Source organism: Suricata suricatta, chromosome 9 (genome assembly GCF_006229205.1).
Source record: "Suricata suricatta isolate VVHF042 chromosome 9, meerkat_22Aug2017_6uvM2_HiC, whole genome shotgun sequence".
Lineage (NCBI taxonomy): Eukaryota > Metazoa > Chordata > Mammalia > Carnivora > Herpestidae > Suricata > Suricata suricatta.
Window position 1 is genome coordinate 104,835,107 of NC_043708.1, and position 21,448 is coordinate 104,856,554.

General features: G+C 40.8%; 1 protein-coding gene across 1 annotated transcript in view; it reads left to right on the plus strand.

Annotated features, from left to right (window-relative positions):
• Window positions 1-21,448, plus strand: part of MAP2K5 (mitogen-activated protein kinase kinase 5) — a 264,767-nt gene that overhangs the window by 160,922 nt on the left and 82,397 nt on the right. Inside the window, exon 17 of the mRNA XM_029952259.1 lies at window positions 18,749-18,778. Coding sequence (XP_029808119.1) covers window positions 18,749-18,778 — 30 coding nt within the window. The remainder of the gene's footprint in view (window positions 1-18,748; window positions 18,779-21,448) is intronic.

The following is a 21,448-nucleotide window of genomic DNA, read 5'->3' on the forward strand; positions in this document are numbered from 1 at the left end:
TAGATTTAAGATTTAGAACATGTATATTCATTTTCTTTCCTTCCACATTCATTTTTTCATTTGTATATTGAGCTCCTGCTGTGCCTGTTGGATAGGCAATGGGGATACGGTAATGAAAGGACACTCTAGTCTTGACTCTCGTGGAGTAGGGCATGAGGAGGAGAGAAAACTGGATAACTAAATAAATAGATTGTCAGGTGGTGGCAAGTCCTATGGAGAAAAATAAAGCAGAGCAATCCCTTCTGATAAAGTACCTTTGAGCAGAGACTTGGGTGACGTGAAAGGAGGGAGCCATCAGGCAACAGCAAATACAGAGGTGCTTAGCTGGGGTGTGTTTGACATGTTCAAGGGAAGCCAAGAGACCAAGGTGATTGTTGTGGAGTTATTAAGGGGAAAGATGGAAAAAAATACAGTCAGAGAGGTATCCAGGGGTTAGATCATATACTTACCATGCCTTGTGGGCCATGGTAAGAACTTTAGGTTTTCCTCTGAGAGTAAATGACTGAATTATATTTTCAAAATATCATTGGGTGTTCTGTGGAGCATGGACCATAGAGGGACAAGCATGGAAACATGGAGATCAGTTAAGAAAGGTAGGTAGGTAGGTAGGTAGATTGATAGATAGATGCCCATTACATAGAACAGATTTATATTGCATACTGAAACATACCTCTGCCAATATTTTGCTAGGTGCTAGGTATGCAAAGATTTTAAAAGATGGTCTTTATAGTATAAGAAGGGAATTTGCCATTGTTGTCTTTGGTGTTTTGTCAGTCATGTTCATTTATCCTGGAGGTAAACTATTGAACAGTCTCCAGAATACTGAAGAAAATGGACTCATTTAATGTATAAGATTGAGGAGGATTAAGGTATAGGGACTATGCAAAAAATTGTCACATTGAGTGTGGGACACCTGAGTGCCAGAAGGAATGTGTTGACTCAAAGTGGAGAGTAGGGTAGGAGAGGAAGGGTTAGGTGACCTAACACTCCCTGTGACAGGTTTTCACATGGTTGATGACAAGCCAGATGTTAAATCAGAAAGAGGAGGTGATGTTAATACAGGATGCAGGTGCAGTCTGACTATGACCAGCAAGAAAGGTTGTTGAGCACCTTTGTGCATGATGCTTCACGAAGTGCTGTCAGAGGGAACTGTGCAATCATAGCACTTTCTTCTAGGAGCTCACAACCTACCAGACAAGCAAGTGACAGCATGTGACTGAACACAAGTAATAGACCAGTAAGCCAGTAGCGAATAGAGTAAGGCCCCTGACATGTGGCTTATACCAAATTTGTCTGGGGCACAAGGTAACACAAAGTAAGTGATAGGGAAGGGGAGTTGGAGGCTTTGAGCCCATAGATGAGAAACTGTGAATGATTCGGTGATGATGAGAACCCCGAAGTTCTTGTTTTCCTAAGGGGCAGACGGAATGAGAAGATCACAAGAAGCACTTCAAGTCAAGCACGAAGTAAAGATTCTTTGTTTTCACGCACAGTCTGCTTGGGATAAATGTGGAAAATCCTGTTTAAAATCACGATAGAGAGAAGTGTGAATCTCCACAGCATTTTAAAATTCTGAATAACAAATTGTGTTCTGAAACAGAGTCACCATCTTCAAAGAATTGCTTCTCTTCTGTTTATCCTCACTTTTAAAAACAAGACTCCTTTTCTAGGGATATGCTCTGAAGAGTAAAAACTTTCATTCAGTATTGACTATTTAAGCACTTATCATGGGCCAGGCCTTGGGGAATGGATCACAGAAAGCTTCTGAAAAAGAAGACCGACACCTAAGGCCCGTGTGCTAGCACCTTCGGTAAAGGTGCTTCCAAAATACTCTGAGCCCCAGGCCTGGGAGAGAGGCGAGGTTTCTCCAGAGGAGTTATAGTTGAGCTGGGTTGGTCTTTTTTTTTTTTTAATGTGTATTTATTTTTGAGAGAGAGAGACAGAGCATGAGCCGGGGAGAGGCAGGGAGGGAGGGAGACACAGAATCTGAAGGAGGCTCCAGGCTCCGAGCTGTCAGCAGAGTCCAATGTGGGGCTCAAACTCAGGAATGGTGGGATCAGGACCTGGGCCAAAGCTGGATGCTTAGTCAGACACTGAACCAACTGGACTGGTCTTAAAGAGAGTTTGCCCCTGGAGAAAAGAAGGAAAATAGGGAAGAGCCCTTCCCCATGGCCCCGCATATCCTAACGTGGATTTCTGTGAACACCTCAGAAAAGAGATCTAATGTCAGAGCATGCAAGGTCTCGTCTAGGCTGTTCCTCTATCTATTGCTGTGGATACTTTTCTCAAAGTGTTTTGAGTCATTTTTATTCCCCTGGGGTACTGATGGTAAAGAAAGAAATGGGATCAAAATACAAGAAACTGAGCAAGGGAATTTTTCTGAAATTACACAAGAATCAAGTAGAGACCAAGTGGAAACTAGAGTTTTCTGTGCCTTCTACCACTACTAGCACACCCCTCCCCGAGACTCTTTAAACTCTCAGCCGCTCCCTGAGGTTTGGTGAGGGAGGAAGCAGAAGGCGCCTTCGTCGTTTTAAACTCCTAAAATAGCGCGGCTCACCTCTGCTTGCCTCCTCCGTACTGCCCTTCCCTTGTTAATGTGCTGTCATACTCCCCGTGGGGGTCGTAACAGGGCCTCTCGCACACTTGTTCATAAAAGATGATGCTGCATGCCACTAAAAGGTGCCACTAAAAAAGTCACAGACAGGTACATTTGTGCCTTAAGCAAAGAATCTTTAATATCAGACTGTCTTTTATCCAGGGACAGAACTGCCCTGTCTCCTCTCAGTTCAGTGTCCCTATGGGATAAAGTGGGTCTCTTCCAGGATTTTGTCAGCTGTATGTAGTATTTGAAGTTGGCAGAAGCAACATAAACATGGAGATTACCCTTAAGAAGAGGAAAAATGAGATTATTCAGCTTCACTAGAGCATGGCAGTGGCACTAGATGAGAAGCCTTTGGCCCCTTTCTCTATGTTTTGCTTATGGTTTTCAACTCAGATCTTTAAATGTGTTGTATTTATCCTCATGTGGATTAGGTATGAAGCCAAATAAAGGTCATTGCCATATGAGGGGTTTCTGTGGGTTCACTTTGTCGTGGGAGAAAGAATCCATATAGAATTGGATTTCTTCCTTGTACCTTCATGACAAAAACCAGTGTGGAAATGCAAAAAAAAAAAGGAAAACAAAAAAAAAAAAAAGAAAAGAAAGAAAGAAAAAGAAAAAAAGAAGTAAGACCCACCAACAAAGACATAAATTCCTGAACTTGGACAAAATAGGAGGATTAATCCTGCTTCCCAGCATATTTGTTTGACCCTTATAGAAAGCTCACACTGATCCAGTCAACTAGGTGATGATTTTTAGGACTCTTTACCCTGGTAGTGGCCATTCAAGACTTCAGGGCTAAACTATAAAATGAAAATTGGTAATAATAAGAGCCAATTATATATATATATGTATTTGTATTTCTTTTTGAAAAAGAGACAGAGCACAAGCAGGGGAGGGGCAGAGAGAGAGGGACACAGAATCTGAAGCAGGCTCCAGGCTCTGAGCTGTCAGCACAGAGCCCACTGCAGGGCTCAAACTCATAAGCCATGAGATCATGACCTGAGTTGACATCAGATGCTTAACCGACTGAGCCACCCAGGCGCCCCAGGGCACAATTTCTTAATTTCACAGACAGCTCAGTACCTGTCTCTCCTCTCACAAACTGGCTCAAGAAGAGAAGCCCTTCTGTTTTTTTCACTAATTAGTCATTCCATTCATATTCTTATGTCATTTAAATCACAGCACGTTTGCCAACGCTGGTTTCTTAAGTTGGCCCTTCTTGGATCAGAAAATAAGTCAACACACACCTTCTTCCAGCCTTGGTTTCGCAGTACCCAAAATAATGCGCACACATCTTAAAAAGCACCAGGCGAGTCCTATACTGCCCTTATTCTCACCACATATGCTCTACAAGTACATGTTCTGGTTTGTGATTCTAGCCGGTGGGTTATTATAAACCTTATTAAGGTTGGTGGTGTATAATCTTCTGACAGGCTTTTCTGCAGGAGTCAGACTGAAAGCCCATCTTTAACACATGCATTTTGCCCTTTTCACTTGGGTCCTCGCTTTTTTCTGCCTTCGTTTGCCTCCTCTCCGCCAGTCTCTTGAGTCTGAGGCATAGAACAATCTGGCTCGATGTGCTTGGTTAATTGGAGTGTCATCTAGTCCTCTGAGACCCCTCTTCAGCGCGATCCCTGTTTTATTGAAGTGGTTTGAATGATGTGTTAAATGATGGAAGCAAGGTCCATGGCTTAGAGAAACGTCTCTAGGAAGGTGAAGAACATATTCAGGGAGCCACACAAGGTCATTGTCATATCACAGTGACACCATCTTCTGAAGATTTTTATGAGTTCTGTTGTTTGGGCCAAGAGAGTTTTTCTAGTGAGTTTTAGAATCACCTTTCCCAAGTCACAAGCAAATCCATGGAACACTGCTGCTCACTCCATGTGGCGTATCATTTCCCTTCATCTCCCCAAGATACAGGTTAGATGCCCGTCCTTCATGACACCTGCTCCGATATCTCCGACTAAAAGTAGCATCTTCTTCTTCTGACTTTCATCTTCATTTTCCTCACGGTATCTGCCTTTTCCACTTTGTACCATAATAATTTCTAGGCGTGTTACATTTCCTTATGATAGGAGTCGAATCTGCAACTCTCAACACCTCCTCCAACTCCCTAGCACAATTCCACTGCCCCTCAGTGGGTGCTCAGAAAATCTTTGGGCTCAGTGTTTTCATACTTTTGTCACAGCTCTGAAGCAGAAGTTTGATGGAGCCTTTAACATAAGCATACATAAATGTTAGCTGAAGAGATCACAAACATTTGGCATGTGGAGAAGAGTGTTCTGTTTGCTGGAGTGTAAACCGAGATCAGATTTCACCTCTCAGTCTAAACTGTAGATCCTGGGGCGCGTGGGTGGCTCAGTCGGTTGAGCGTCTGACTTCGGCTCAGGCCATGATCTCATGGTTTGTGAGTTCGAGCCCCATGTCGGGCTCTGGGCTGACAGCTAGCTCAGAGCCTGGCACCTGCTTTGGATTCTGTGTCTTTCTCTCTCTCTGACCTTCCCCTGCTCACGCTGTCTCTCTCTTTTTCTCTCTCTCTCTCTCTCTCTCTCTCTCAAAAATAAATAAAACCTTTAAAAAATTGTTTTAAACTGTAGATCCTTAGGTAAGTCATTTTATCTCTGGGCCTCAGCTTCCTCATCTTTCGATGGAAGCTTTACTTCAGAGCTACTGGACAAAAGTCACAATGAGAACATCAGGCCATTATCTCCTCTCTTTAAAAGGAATTACTTCTTTAAATGTTTGTATTTTGTTCAAAAATGCTACTGATTTGATTAAAGCCCAGAACACACGCTGTAGCTTCCCCTTACACCTCAAACTCCACTAAAAATAACCATAAAGGAATTTTTTAAAAAGGCATACTACCATGAAGACCAAGCAAACGGGGAAGGAGACTCTAGCAACCACCTTCGGATGTGTAGAGCCAATGGACAGAGGCAAGCAGCATAGCAGAGCTGAGAATGCTGAAACCCTAAGCTAGCTGTAAAGAACGTGAGAGGGGCGCCTGGGCGGCTCAGTCGGTAGGACATCTGACTTCAGCTCAGGTCATGATCTCACAGTTCATGGGTTTGAGCCCCACATCGGCCTCGGTGCTGATGGTTTGGAACCTGAAGCCTGCTTTGGATCCTGTGTCTACTTCTCTCTCTCTCTCTCTCTCTGCCCCTCACCCTTCTGTGCTCGCTTGCACGCTCGCTCTCAAATAAATAAATAAACAAAGAAACATTAAAAAAATTTTTTTTTGAGTGATAAAGACCCCGAGTCCTATAGTATACCCCAGAGGCTCAAGAATTGGTGGTACCAATTATCTGGAACTAGGCATGAAAGTGAGACCAAAGAGAAGAGGATTATTTTAAAGTCTGTTTGAAAAGCCCTTAAGCTATTTTGACCCACAGATTCTTCCCCTAACTCAGCACGTGTGGACAGTCGCCACTCCCCAGCTTCAACACAAGACTAGGTAGAGGTCTTTTTTGGAAAGAGTAAAATAAGTGGCACCTAGCACTGTTTAAGAGTGTGTCCCATTGCTGAAGTACAGAGACATTGAATGAATGGTAAATGTTGAGACCTCCCTGTCACACCCTGTTCCTAGGACACCAGCACCCAAGGTGTCTTCCTCTTTCAGGCAGAAGAGACTTTCTTGAAGGATATCAGACCAAAAAGTCTTAAAGATCCAGACACTGGGATTCGTGTTACATCACACTACGTCAGTCTGCAAGCCCCACCAGTGAGCACGGTGTTTCCAGCCAGATTTTCAATGCTTTACTCTTGGAAGACATGTGAGGAAGGCCTTTAAGACAGAGACCTAAAATAACTGGAAAACAACGTGGAGGGCCTTGGAAACTGTGCAGTGAAGAAGAATTCAGATGAACTACTCTAGTATTGTCAGAGGGATGAGAGAAAATATTACATTCAGGAAACAAGAAGGGGCTGCTGTAACAAAGGAACTTTCTGAGAGCAATGACAACAAACAGATACTGAAAATTAGAGAACTAGGCAGGAAGTCTATTGTGAAAGACAGAAGTTTCAGGAAGAAAGAATAGAGGAATAGAGTGGAAGAAATCACCAAAGCAAATGTTTTCATTTTACTTTTATAACATGAGAGAAATATTTATATGTTGTTTGAGATTGCCCTCCTTTTTACTGTTCCTATAGCAAAAAAACCCCAAAAACAAAACCTAACTTTTTTTCTAAATGACATCTATCAGTGCTTTTGCCCAGAGAAAGAGACTTTTTACTGAGGAATGGTAAAGTTTTTGAGTTTTCTTAGACATCTACAATAGAATTTTTTCCAAGGAAATTTTAGCATAAAAAGTAAATATAGTTGGCTAGAACCACCTTGTTTTATGGAAATGTTAAAAACCTGTGAACACATCTCATTAAAAATTTTTTTGCCTTGGGACGCCTGAGTGGCTCAGTCAGTTAAGCATCTGACTTCAGCTCAGGTCACAATCTCATGGTTTGTGAGTTCAAGCCCCTTGTCAGGCTCTGTGCTGACCGCTTGGAGCCTGGAACCTGTTTCCAGTTCTGTGTCTCCCTTTCTCTGCCTCTCCCCTGCTCATGATTTGTCTCTCTCTGTCTCAAAAATAAACAAACATTTAAAAAAATTTTTTAGGGACCCCTGGTGGCTCAGTTGGTTAAGCATCTGACTTTGGCTCAGGTCATGATCTCATGGTTCATGACTTCAAGCCCCACATCAGGCTCTGTGCTGACAGCTCAGAGCCTGGAATCTACTTTGGATTCTGTGTCTCCCTTTCTCTCTCTGCCCCTCCCCCATTCACACTCTGTCTCTCTCTCTGTCTCTCAAAAACAATTAAATGTTTTAAAATATAAATAAAATAAAATAATTGTTCAATAAAAATTTTAAATTTTCCCTTTATATATATATATTTTTTAATGGGTGCTAGATAAGACTCATTAGATACCAAGAAAATGAAGTATAATTTACTATATATACAAACAAATACATAAAGCTGTGTAAAATGAAAATCAAAGTATTGAAAAAGTGGCATGGATCGATCACCCAGCCCAGTACCCTTGATAGGGCTTCTGGAGACATTTGATGAAAGTGGGCAATTTTCTTTCTGTGATAAGATTTTCAGATTCAAGGGCTGTCATCCTAATTCTTGAATTCTTAAAATTGTTGAGACTTCGGATTAACCAGATATGTTGGCACCACCCCTTACAATCAGTGTGATTTTGGCCAAGTCTTTTGCCATTCCAAGTGTCACTCTCTTATCTGTAAAGTGAAAATAACTTTAAAATTCACTCAGTCCTCAAATATTTATTGAGCACTTTTTATGTTCCAAACACTTTACAAAGTGCTGACGATACACTGAATAATCACGTTCCCTTCGCTTATTGAACCTACCACGCAATGAGGGAGACCAATGATTAACAGTCATAGTAAACACATTTTTTTTGAAAGCAGGTGTTCTGAATTTTTTAAGCTCTCTTGAAAACACTTTCATTTAATAATAACAATCCCATAAAGTTACTTTGAGAGTAAGCTTCTGTTGGAAATAGCAATCTCATGTATATATGGGGTGTGTTTGCCAAGTGACAAGAATTATGGAGCATTATCTAGACTTGGTTCTTGCTCCTAAATATACAGAAGAACCTATCCCCACCCCCAGCTCTCACCCCTACATAAAAACACCCGAGACATCGCTGTCTCTGGTGGTCTACAACTGCGGCTTTGTTTCCTCTTCTAGCCCTTGGTGATTAGGAACCTGGTCTGAGGGGTGACGGACTGCTTTGGGTGCCCTATGAGCAGCTGCTGTCAGTTCCTCTAGACCATAAAACTTGGCATTTAGTGTGCTCCACTTAAGTACTGATAACTTCTCCTCTCCTTTTCTTTAATTATCATCAAGAACATGAGTGAAAGTTGAATCTTATTATATGTTCGGTCTGCTGCTCCATCTAGTGAAACATCTTACCTGTTGATCAGAAGTTTCTGCTGAAAACCATCAGAAAGGAAAGGGCTCAAAGCTGAAGGGTCCAAACACCAAGGAAATTTCAGTGGTTGTTTGGAAGATTGTATAGGAAAGTGGGCAGGAGTGTAAGAATGTTAGGAAAAAGAGCATGTAACAGATTCTCTCCCTGCTCCCCTGCTCCTACTCTTCTTTCTATAATTCTGTCTTAACTTGACTTTTTTTCCATTGTCATTTTTTCATCTAAAACTTTGTGTAACCTATTGCAAAAAGGAGCTGTTACAATGACCTTTGGGAGATGATGGATTGACTAGTTCAGTCCTTTGCAGCGTTTGTGAAGGGATCCAGCTGTCTCAGATTACCATGCTTAAATGTGCATTTTCCAAGGTTGTCAGTGATCGTAGCGAACGTGCAACTGGCAGACAAAGTGAGTGTCGCCCACCGAAAGCGGCATTGTTGGGCTTGCTTTGTCCTCCGAGCTATCTGAACAACCAGGAGATTGACAAAACAAGACGGAACAGGTGCTGGCAGTCCCAGCGAAGCATTTTATTATTTTGATGGATTTCAGACTGATCTTCAAGTTTTTCCAATAGCACATGTCCAAATTGCATACAAACGCCCACAATTTGGACTTTAAAAAAAAACATTAAATCAACAAAGTCTTCATGTGAAGAATAAAGAAATAAAGGGAAGACAAAGCAAGCATCTGACAACCCACATTCAGATGTTTGAAGGATTGTCAGCAGAAGAGCGGCACCACCGCTGCTGCTCAATGGCTGGCAGGCCCAACTTCCTGAAGTTAACGTAACAAACAAACAAAACCACAAGACAAACTCCCATGGTTTTCTATTCAATATAAAGAAGAAAGTCCTAATGGATAGATATCCCTACATCCTTCCTACTCCACAGCAGAGTCCCCTTTAGGGATCAAAATGCCAGCATTTCCATAGTGACTGAGTAACCTCATGTCTCGGGTTGTTTTTGTTTGTTTTTTAAGAAGAAATGCTTTGTGGAAGAAACAGGGATAAGGTTAGATAAGATGCAGTCATCCACTGATCACTCAGAAAATTTTTACTGAGTGTCTAATGTGTGGCAGGCATTGTGTTAGTCACCAGGAACATTGCTAGGAATGAAACTGACAAAATTCCTCCTTTATGTTTTTAAGAAGGTGCTTGACCATAGCAAGTCATTAGACAGGACAAACAGCGTTCAATGATAGGAGTGAGCCACCAGATCAGTGGCTTAACATTAACAACCATTTATTGACTCAGGATTCTGTGAGTCAGGAAACTTAGGGCTCTGCTATTCCACCTGGTATCCACAGGGGCCTCTGGTGAGGATGCAGCCAGATGGTGGTTAAGAGTGGAAGATCTAAGATGACTTCGCCTGCCTGCATGGCCCCTCAGTGGAAGTGGCCACTCCATCTCTCTCTCTCAGGAGCAGCGTATAAATGCGAGAAATATGAGAGTGCTGCCTGATGATGACTCTCTTGACTTTGAAACATCTAGAAACACAAGTGTAGAGTTGGTTGAACTCCGGAGACTATACCCCAGCACTGATGTTTTCTCCAGTACTCACAGCTGCATAACTCCAGTGAGCAGTTTAGAAATGGAGGAGGCCCCCCACTCCCAAAACCCAGAGCTAGTTCTCTAGGGACTGTTAGGATTGAAGTTGTGTACTATTAGGGGACACAGGTCAGTATTTTATAACCGTATTGGAAGGGTGTCATTTCCTAATTCTTACTGTGAAGATTAAAATGGTTACTGAATTAAGTATATGAGATGGATTAGGGGGCACTTAACTCTAATCTTTTTCCCTTCTTTCAACCCTTAAGTCTTTAATAAGAAATAAGCCATTTAAATTAATCATAATGCTTAAACATGTGATAGTGATTATTCTAAGCAGTGATGTGTAAGAGGGCCTTGCCAGTTAAGACTATCAGTCCATAATACTGAAGAGCTTAGCTTGTATACTATGTTCATTACAGAATTTTAGCGTAGAAACAGCTAATCCATGCCCTGCCAGGTCAGCTAGGCTCTAGAAGACATCACCATCAGGGGGGTTATCATAATCAACCAATGTTCATTGTGAACCTACAGCAAAATACCATTTCTGGTGTCCTGGAGAAGTACACGAGTTAGAGTTTGCCCTTAAACAAAACTTAAAACTCTCCAGGCATTAGAGACGCAGGAGGACGTAAAGCACTAGGAAGTGTCACCAAATAGAGGAGGTGCTAGGCTGCCCAGTAAATGGTATGGACAGGGCGTGATAGGGATGTCGTCCTCAAAGTTGCCTTCTGGGATTAGGTCCCTGCGGGCGAGGAGGAAGCGTTTAAACCACGCCCAAAGAGGATGGGAAACCTGGAATTCCATCTTTTCATCTGTTGTTGCACCACCTCGGAATCCTGGCAGGGCAAGTTGTGCAAACATTTCAAGAACACTCGTTTGTGTTTTGTTTTTTTCTATTAGAAAAGTAAATTGTTTGTTTTCAGTGCACAGATCACCAGCAAAAGAGACCTTTTTTCAAGTTCTTCCTCTGGATTTTTAGAGATTTAGTTATATACACAGATAGTCTCATTAGCATTGCTCTGAGTAAAGGTACTGATGGAAATCACCTTGCAACAATCAATGTCTTTCAAAGCCACAAAAGTGGGTCTCCTTAAATAGAGGGGGTTTGTTTTCCTTTTTTTTTAAATCAGCCACCTCATATTTACCATGGCCTGGTTGAAATTATGTATTGCATTTAAACCATTGAATTCACACAAAAAATAATTCTCTCAGAGTTTTTGGTGTAAAGTAGTAGTATAGACAGATAGGAAAATGAGGCAAGTGAGCTAGCATTATGAGAAAGGAAGGAGAATTTATGTGTCAGGACAGCAGGGTTAGAAAGACCAAGCAACGTTTAAAGATTCAAAACAATAGCATTTAGCATGAAATCCACTTTTTATCATCCTTACCCAGCCATCAGAATGAAGAAAGACAGTGTCCAGCTGTAGCAGTAGTTTGGTAGCAGGAGAATTGGAAGTAAAGGTACTAGTGCCCGAGGGGTGGGTCATGAATTAATAATTGCTATGTGGCGGATGAGCCCGTCAGAAGAGCTGAAAATGAGGAAGTTGCCTTGCAGAGCGCTATCAATCACTCAGTGACCATAACTTCCAGTAATTAGTGTATTTTATGGGCCTTTGCTTCAGTGGCTCGAAAGCACATATGCTCCAGTCACAGCTAAACTTTGCCGGAGTAATATTCCAGGATGATTTATCCTCCTGCTGCACTGGGATATACCCCTATATTAGGTGAAGATTGTGAACTAAGCTGCAATAAAGTGTAAGTTTAGGTACAGTTTGCCCAGGTTGAGACCTCAATGCATCATGCTTTTCAGCATTCATGGTTAGGCTACAGCAAGCAATCATTTTTATCCGTGAAACAAATAAAGCAATTAATGGAACAGCATTAGGATATTGTACTTGTGAATTACTGTTGCCCTCTCCCCATTTAAGTGTCCACTGTAATAAGCCCATTTCTAATTAAAAAAAAAAAAAGCCCACACTCTATTGGAAACATTTATTTGTAATGCTGCCTTTTCTCCATTATTATTAGTAATCTGTGGGATAGAAGGCAGGACCTTCTGAATGATGGAGAAGTGCTTGATTTATTTCTTTATGTTGCTGCGTTTGGCCTTCTTAAGTTAAAATAAATTTACTTTTCATCCGCGGACTCTAGTGAGGATGAGTAGTTCTTTTTTAAATATTGGCACATGTTAAGAAGTGCTCCTGATGGGAACCTCACATTTAGGTTCTCCCGACACAAAGAAAACATGTTATTTGCGAGCTCCCAGTAGCACTTGGCACTTTTGTACAGCCGTAATGAGTTACTTGTTGGGGTTCACCCACTGCACCAGAAGTCTCTGAGGCCTTTGCAGACAGGGTCCTTTGCCATTGCCAAAAACATCTGTAGAGCCCACAGTTCTTAGTGATTTAACAAGCTTTGCCACCAACCTGCAGTATGACCTTGGGCAAATTAATTAAGCTTCTGGTGCCTCCATTGGGCCATAATTCTGTTTGTGTTAAGGAAATCCTTAGAGTTTATAGGAAAGCATTATGTGAAAAGTATAAATTGAATAGGGAAAAGATATGCACGGTCCCACTATATTCATTTCAGAGTACAGTGTTTCTACACCACTTTTAATGATGATATCTTGAATTTCTTTAAAATAGCCACCCTGTGATAAGCGTTTATTTCCCCATGCAGGGGTGGGAAGGTGCACACCGTGTGTGGTGCTTTCGTTATATTTATTACCCGATCTTTAATTTGCAGTGTACTATAATCTCACACAAGTTAAAACACTAATAGAAAAACAAACTAATTGTCTTTAATTAAAGCGAATTAGGTTTTGATTTTAATATATTTGATGTAGTGAGAACTGATAACGCGGAGGGTCCCTAAGGTTATTAGGGCATATTTCTGTTGGGCCTGATGGTGTTAGTAATAACCCTCTTCCTCATAGTTGTAGACATGAACAAATATGTCACTTCATCAGTCTCTGTTACTCGCACTTATGCCCCTCCACAGGGGTCGCAGATTCCACAAGTTATCAGCTAATGGCGTTATACATTAAAAATGGAAGCTTTCCTCACTCTGAGGCCTTTCAAGGCTTTGTTCTTAAGCCCTAGACACTTTGGAGTGCAGCTGCAAACTATAGGCAGAAGATTAAATTAATTTGTAACTCTTTTTTTTTTTTGTCCTGCATTACTAAATCCTCCACATTTAATTGAAACCCTACTTCAAGACGCTTTGTGTTTCTGTGTTCTTTGTTGTCAGTTTAACCTCCAAAGCACTTTAACACTGGTAAATTGCTGTTATATCCTTTGGATTGTTTCTAAACCATTCAGTAAGAGGAGAGTGAAATTGATACATGGGAAGAAAAGTAAAATCTTAGGGTAGATTTTGAGGTATTTAATATTTATTATGGTTTTTCCCCCAGCATAGTTTCAGATGATTTAAACTCTCTCTCTAGGACTGTGTAAATTGGTCTTGGGATGAAATCTCACCTAGGGAATTTTATGTAATCCAGTAGTTAAGTCTGAGTTTTTTAAAAGTTTTCTTGTGTCTGAATGTTCCAAAGAGGCTGCCGCATTTCTATAAAATGAAGTTTTAACTGCAGTGCACAATCTAAATGCGAAATCCTTAGATGGAAATTTAATTGTATAAAATGTGCATAAGGTAATTAAGAACAAATTTTAGAACATTTCAGTCTATAAAGTCCTCCTCCAGCTAGATCACTGGCTATACTGAAAATGCTTATTTTCAATTTGCACTTATGCCAAGAAACATAGGATATGTCTAAATTAAGAATTTTTTTAAATTCCAGGGCTCTTCAGTATAAGTGTAAATTTAAAGCCCCTCCCACATTGTTGATATTCTAAGTAAGAAACTTGATTCACCAAAAACATATTTTGAGTTTGTACGCTGCTCTTGCTTTCTTGCCACAGTATACTTTTGGTCTCTATCGTTTATGACTCCATGGCCATAATTATTCTTGTTATCAACAGAAGCCATTTTTGTTGCTTTGTAAATAAATATCTTCTACCTTTTTGTTAAAATACAGATGTTTCTATCATGCAATTGCTAAGCATTTAGCAATTGTTATGATCACACCCACGTATTTGTTATTTAAATGATAAAATCCAACATACTAAAATGCTGCTAACTTGATTGAGTATTCCATAGATTATTATCGGACATATCAAAGATCAATAAGATGACACCTAAAGAAACAGTTTTAGTTTTACAGGGAAGTAAAAAGTGGTTTGTTGTTATTTAAATGTATTCCCAATGGTAGATGTTTGCAGAGCATTCTTTTTCTGCCTTTTATATTCTGCGCATTTCCCACAACGAACAGACTATTTAGCAGTTTGCTGAATATTAAGTATTTGGAATTAAATGCACTTTTTTACTTAACATTAAATAGAATCCCCTCCATCCCCCATCTCTACCTCTACCCTCCAAAAATAAATAAAGCTTTTCCAAATCTTTTACAATGCGAGCCGCTCCCCTCCTGGGAATGAAAAGGATGTGAGAGTCATTTGATGAATTGCTGGCGCTTAAGTGCATCCACATTTTTCAATATACTTTTTTTTTAAACTGGACTTAAGCTGCCTATATTTAAATGCTGCTTTTGTAAAGATGATAAAGAGAGCAAAGATTTCTATTGGCTTAGCCCTAATCTGTTTGCTTTGTTGTGATTCTTTTTTTTTCTTTCCTTTAACTGTTAACCTATTTATAAATCTAAATCTACATACAAAGGTCATTGGTTGGCTGAACTTAAACCATTTTACTCAGTAAATTTAATTAAGAAAATACAGTGCAACTCATAAGCAAATGAGTTTTTTCCTAGTTTTAAACCAAACCACCCTCTTGAGTGCTGATTGCCTTGCCCGACCCCTGGTGATACAGAAACAGGCAAAATTAAAAAGGACATTAAAGCTTCATTAAATCTGAAACACATTTAGTACAGTGACATATCTGCAGGCCATTTCAGAGAAGATTACATACTCTCTTTTGTAAGTTTCCTAATTTATAATACCTTGACAATAAAAACTGGGGAAATGCAAGTAGATTAATAGACCAGTAGGGGTAAAAGATACAGAATGGCCCCAGGTCTGTCTGTCTCTGAAACATTCACTCATAGCATATGTGTTCCCTCTTCCCCATAAGGATTCAGTGTTTATTTTGACTTTTGACAGCCTCATGAAGAACCTGTTTTTCATGCAGCCATATCTGCTAACAGCCCTTTTCCTTTTTTACCTTCTCCTAATTGAACTTGATAAAAAGGGTTCTAGGGCCTGCCTATATATTTCCTTCTATTTTGCCACAAGACAAATAGTGTGGAGCAAAAACACTGCAGTTGCATTAAACCTAGAAGGACAGGGACATACATGGAAGGCAGCTGCCTCTCCTGGGGCCTTAAAATGATGGCTTTCAGCGCCAGCCTAATAGCGCCACTGCCAGTTTTCACTGGTGCAGAATTGGAATCCTTGGCCTGCTGCTAGAGCAGCCCGGGAGTGACAGTATGCAAGAGAGGACATGACTGTTCTGCTCTGGTCAAGGAAGGGCAAGGAACGATTCATTTTCCTCTGGCTCCAAAGAGGTCAGAGCTGCACGATGTCTTAGATGCAGTTCTCCCAGGAATGCAGTTGACAGGACTGAGGTTTTGTAGGATGTCAGGAAAGCACACAAAAAGCAGAGCCAGTCCCAAGAATGAGGAGTTCACCAGTCCAAGCCCTGCCACCTGTTTCCAAGCAGACTGGTACGGAGGGGTTCCCAGCTGCCCAGCGTGCACTGGATTTTCTGTCTGTTCTCTTGCATGGTACTATCTTACAGGGTGAATGAATGATATCAGCTATCCTTATTACATTGTACCCATCAAGACAGAGGCCACTGGGTAGATGAGGGCACATTCCCAACTTGAGACATTATTGTCTCAGGACAATAATGACTTGAGAATTTGAGGTTTTGTGTTGAAATGGAAAGAATTTGTAGTTTTCATTTTATGCCACTTTTTTTAAGCCTTTCATTTCTCATTGCTTATTAGTTCTTTACACCACAAGAACCACTGCCCAGTGTTGGGACTAGCCAGCTGATTTAGAGTTTAACTGTGTGTGTGGTGGGCAAGCAATGTGGACAGAATTCTCCCATAGACCTCAATGTACCTGAGGGAGCGGCACAGTGCCTGTAGAATGACTTGAGATAAAGTATCCTAAGTGTTGTCTACTACTTACTAAGTTGTTAGCTTTTTTAGATGAGCGCTCCTCCTCTTAGGAGTTTTCTAATTCCAAATGGAAGGACATGCAAACCTTGTAATCCACAGATGAGTCTGATGATAGACGACAGTTTTTCTTGAGCAGTCAGTGCCTCAGGTCAGTACAGAATGGTACAAATGCCTGGCCTACCGTTGCCACTGCCGAGTGGACCATAGTGACTCCTCCAAGATCACTGTGCCCACTCTCCTTGGCCAGCGCATGCAGGGCCTGTATTGGGTAAGGCTGGTGTAGGGAGAGTGGAAAACGCAGTGTCTCCTGTCCTAATTAAAAACAGTATATAGTCAGGTGCCTGGGTGCTTCAGTTGGTTAAGTGTCTGACCCTTGACTTCAGCTCAGGTCATAATCTCACAGTTCGTGAATTCAAGCCCCACATCAGGCACAGTGCTGGCAGCATGGAGCCTGCTTGAGATTCTGTCTCCCTCTCTCTCTGCTCCTCCCCAGTTTGTGCTCTCGTCTTTCTCTCAAAAATATAAATAAACATAAAAAAATAAACTTTTTTTTACATTTCTTTTTTTAATTTATTTTGAGAGAGAGATAGAGAGCAGGTGGGAGAAAGGCAGAGAGAGAGGGAGGCAGAATCCTAAGCACGCTCCAAGTTCTGAGCTGTCAGCCCAGAGCCCAATGCGGGGCTCAAACCCACAAACTGTGAGATCATGACCTGAGCTGACGTCAGACACTCAACCAAGCCATCCAGACGCACCACCCCCTCAGCAAAAAAATGAAAAACAGTTTATTGACAACAAACATAATCACACAAAACTGTGAAAGGGAGTTTAACATCCACACTCGTATTTCCATCATCCCATCTGTGATGTTTTTGCTGTCTGCACTTTATACTAATCCCTTGATTAATGACATTACTAAGTGAATAATGGTAGTATAACTTTATATCTTAAAAAGCAGTGACCTCTAAGTACATAAGAAATGAGTACAAGGTCGTGAAACTTACTAAGCATTGCAAAACACACACACATACACATATAAAAATATACATCCAAATGAGTGTTGACCTTTTCAAAGTAGTCACCTTATAAAGCCATATGGTTTATTCCTATTACATTGCTCTTGCTCAAACTGGTTTTAGATCTTTGAAAATTAACCTCAGCCTCTTCATGTCTATCCTCAGTAAGGAACAAAATATTTATTTTTCAGAGATGGCTTTGGGTTTTGGTAATACCCACAAGCCATTCAGACTTTAGTCAACAAATAATTTACATGATCAAAAAGCTTAGGGGATTTAAGTCCAAGATAAAATGCAATTCTAGTAAAATGAAGTAGGTGTTCTTTTGTTACTTGAAATGATTCGAAACACAATTCCAAAAGAGTTCAAAAATGTTTCAGTGGTGTCCTTGTTTTTTAAATAAATGCACAACTTCTCAAGATGCAGAAAAGCAATATAAAATGCCAGAAACAACACTGGATTAAGTCACAAGTCTTAGGGTCAGGCCCTAGGCTTCTCCTGATTAACTGTGTGGATCCTTCTTCAGTGGGACTCTTGGGTTCTAATATATGGAATGGATTGATGCTGTCGTGGGTTCCTTCCAGCCTCACAGTTCCCTGATGTAACGATTCCACTCTTAAGAGTAGTTATAAATAGAAAAAGAGGATTTCAGGCCTGAGAATGGGCCACGTTATGAAGTTGCGAAATTATGCTACTATTTTCTTTAAATGTGTTATGGTATATTTGGTAAATTTGATCTTATTACTTTACATCAACCCTATTCCTGGTGGAATCATTTGGTTTTACAGGTGAGAATTCCAAGACCAAATTTAAGTGACTGGCCTAGAAACGCATGGCAGTTTACAAATTGACAAACCATGCTGACTCCTCAGCCTTGACTTGGCCACTTTCCTGCTAGTGGCAGCTCTTAGATAGGAAGTGAGTGAAAAAACTAATAAACGGATGAAAATAATGGCAAAATTTTCTATTTCGTACGGCCCGTTCCCCATTTCCTATAGCACTGCTGGTGTACTTGTGATTAAAAACTCTACACAGCTAATGGCTGGGAAACAATAAGGTGTTTCCATCTTACAAGAGGAGAAGCCAACAGTCTCCTCTAGTTTTACATCTCTGTCTCAGTGAGAATTGTCGCACATATGTACATGTGAATCATGCCCACAGAGCTGAGAATATTCCTCAGAGAAACCACATAATGGTAGTGTTTAGTTGTTAAAATTAGAATATTTTATCAGGGATCCGACACTGCCCCTTGAAAACATCCATTCTAAATACAACTCTTAAGGTAATTACAGCAATAGTTTAGTTCCTGCGTCCAAGGTTGTGAGCTTTTTATATTTGCTGGGTACAGTTCTGAAATTCAGTGCTTGTCTGTCTTAAGGAGATCTGCCCTGCATGCAAATCTATAACTAGACAAATATTATTTCCTTTCCCAGCTTGCTCTTGGGAGGTTTCCATATCCCCAGGTAAGATTGTTCATTACTGCCGTTTGCCACTGTGACATTCATTCCTATGTATGAAGGTGCAGGGAGCAGTTGTGAACATTTGAGCCACATACAAATAAATCTGTCCTGTTAAATTGAAAAGTGATATCTTAAAGGAGTCATTTAGAAGTCTCTATTGATTTTTGATTCTTTTTAAACACCAGATTTTTTTTCCTACTCTTTGTTAAAGGTTGAAAGGCATCATCGCGCTCTTCCTTTGTGTGACATTGGTGTTATTTTTCCTTATCCTAGCCCAGTGCCATGTGCTCATGCTGAGGTTAGAGGAGAGGCACGGCCTTTTCTTGATACACTGTTTGAGCTTTTGGATCCAATTAAAATTACTTCAATTAAAGGGTTGAGATAAAGGGTGAACCATGTGATCTGGATCGTTATTTTTGCTAAGCACATAGGCGCCCAATTTTATGTGGGTGTGATTCTTAACATACTATTTTTTTAAAAATTTGCCCCTTCCTGTCCACATTTGTAAGAAAACAAACTGTCCATTGTATTACCACGGCCGATGATCATCTTTATAATTTCTTTAACATTTTTATTTGGAAGGGTGCTGGCCCTTAAACCAGAAAGCCGTTTTGTGGTTTGAAAATGATTCCCCCGTGTATGTGGGGAGAAATCAGTGAAATGTCTAGAGGGATGAAAAATGAATGGTTTGACTGTTTTCCTCTGGTTGGTGCTCACTGTTTTTCTGGCGTCTTGGTCTGTACAGGCCAAAGTGCCTGGAGGCATGTCTGATTTAAAGGTGGTGTTGGTCTCTGCTCTTTAAGCATCTATTAACTTGCTATTATTATGCAAATAAGTGTTGTATTACACATACTAATTTATGCATGGTTAGATTATGCAGATGCATCACAAACATGGTTATTGAATAATAGGATGGGGCTCATTCACTCTACCATCTTTATAAGCTGTTTTAAGCGAATTCTCCTGGTACCCATGTGGACATTTAAAGACCCTTCACTTGCTGAAATGACTCTTTCGTAACCTCTTTCTTTTACGGTTAAAGCCATCAGATAAGTGGGAGAGAAATCATCTAAGTTATTAGGTTCAAGAGTGTTAGACTCACTTTTCAAATCCGTAGGCTTCTTTGTTTAAACATAATCTTTTCCTTAAAGATGAAATCTAAAATGTAATCGCTTGGCATGCATGCTAGCATTTAGTCAGATTTTAGCGTATACAGCCTTGCTGCTTAGCTCTAGGTAGCCCATCAAATTAAAATCACATTTTCAGGATTTATAGCTCATTAGAATATTTATCTTGGTAAGCCTCTTATCCTGTCAGTAATTTTTAAGCAATTCACTGTTCGGCCAATTTATACAATCCCCTAAAATTTTGTAAATGAAGAGACTGTTACAATGTATCTCTCAGAGATGTCTTAGTAGAAAACCTGTGAGCCATCTCATAAAAATGCCAGAGATTGAGAACGTAGCTATATTCTTGAGATTCCTAATGTGTCGAGTAATTAACCAGTGAGATTTGGTAAGTGGTAAGTGTAAGAAACAGATTGCTATTGCGTTTAGCAAATGAAGCATTTGAATGCTCTGGTCAGATTTGGAAAGAGGCTGTACCCCTTTGCCGTTCTTTTTTTTTTTGAATGTTCAACTATACATGTGTGTACTTAATCAGTCAAGTGGAGGCTGGAAAACTCCAATGTGCTGGGCTCCCTAGTTAGCAATAACGTTTATGCCGAGTCCTGGGGGGGGGGGAACCGTAGTCCTTGAATCGTGATCGAATATTGTCACCGAATTGGGACTTTTATTTGAAATAATAGAAGCTGCTTTGATGCCATCAGGCCTCCTTCCCGGATCTTTCAACAGAAGTTGGTGTTCTTCATGGCCAGAATCGGCAATGACGTCAGGTGGAGTTGGCATTTATTTCACGGGCTTTGCCCTGGAGACTGCAGACTGGGAAAGGGTGCTGTCTACACGCCTTTCCTGCCCTTCCCTTTGCCCTCAAAGCCCATGGGTAGCAATGTTTATTTTCATAGTATTCTGACACTGGACTATGAACAACACCTTCTCTTTGGGCCATTGTATCTCATTTGAACCCCAGACCACTCTGTGGGATGGCCTCCCTTCGTAAATTAGGCAAACGAAACAGTTGATGTGCACACTTTGGAATTGCAGCAGGGTTGGTCCCATGGACTCCCAAGTTCAGTAGGCACGAGTGAATCCCAGACATTGGGATTGGGGGATCTCAGACATCATCGAGTCAAACCTCTGTACTGTATCTCTGGAAAGCAAACTTCCACCCTCTGCTTGAACACCTCAGGTGATGAGAAACTCATTACTTTATAAGCAGCCGTCCAGTCAAAGCAATGTGCTGTTTACCAAGCTGAGGACCGACTGCTTCATCCTAATTGTCGCCCACTGATCTGGTCCTGAACACATGAAAACCTTTCATATATCCTCCTGATCACATAGTTTGGCATCCCTTCTGTCTAGGACTGGAGACAGTACCAAGACATTACTACTCAGAACTCAAAGTCACATCAGGGCACCAAATCTGATCTTGTCACTGGTTGCAAGTTGAGAAGACGGGCCTAATGGAAAGAACTCTGGACCAGGAGCCAAAAGATGAGAATTAGAACCCAGCTCTTCCACAATCTGTGGTCACCACAGTTAATTCTTGCCTTGT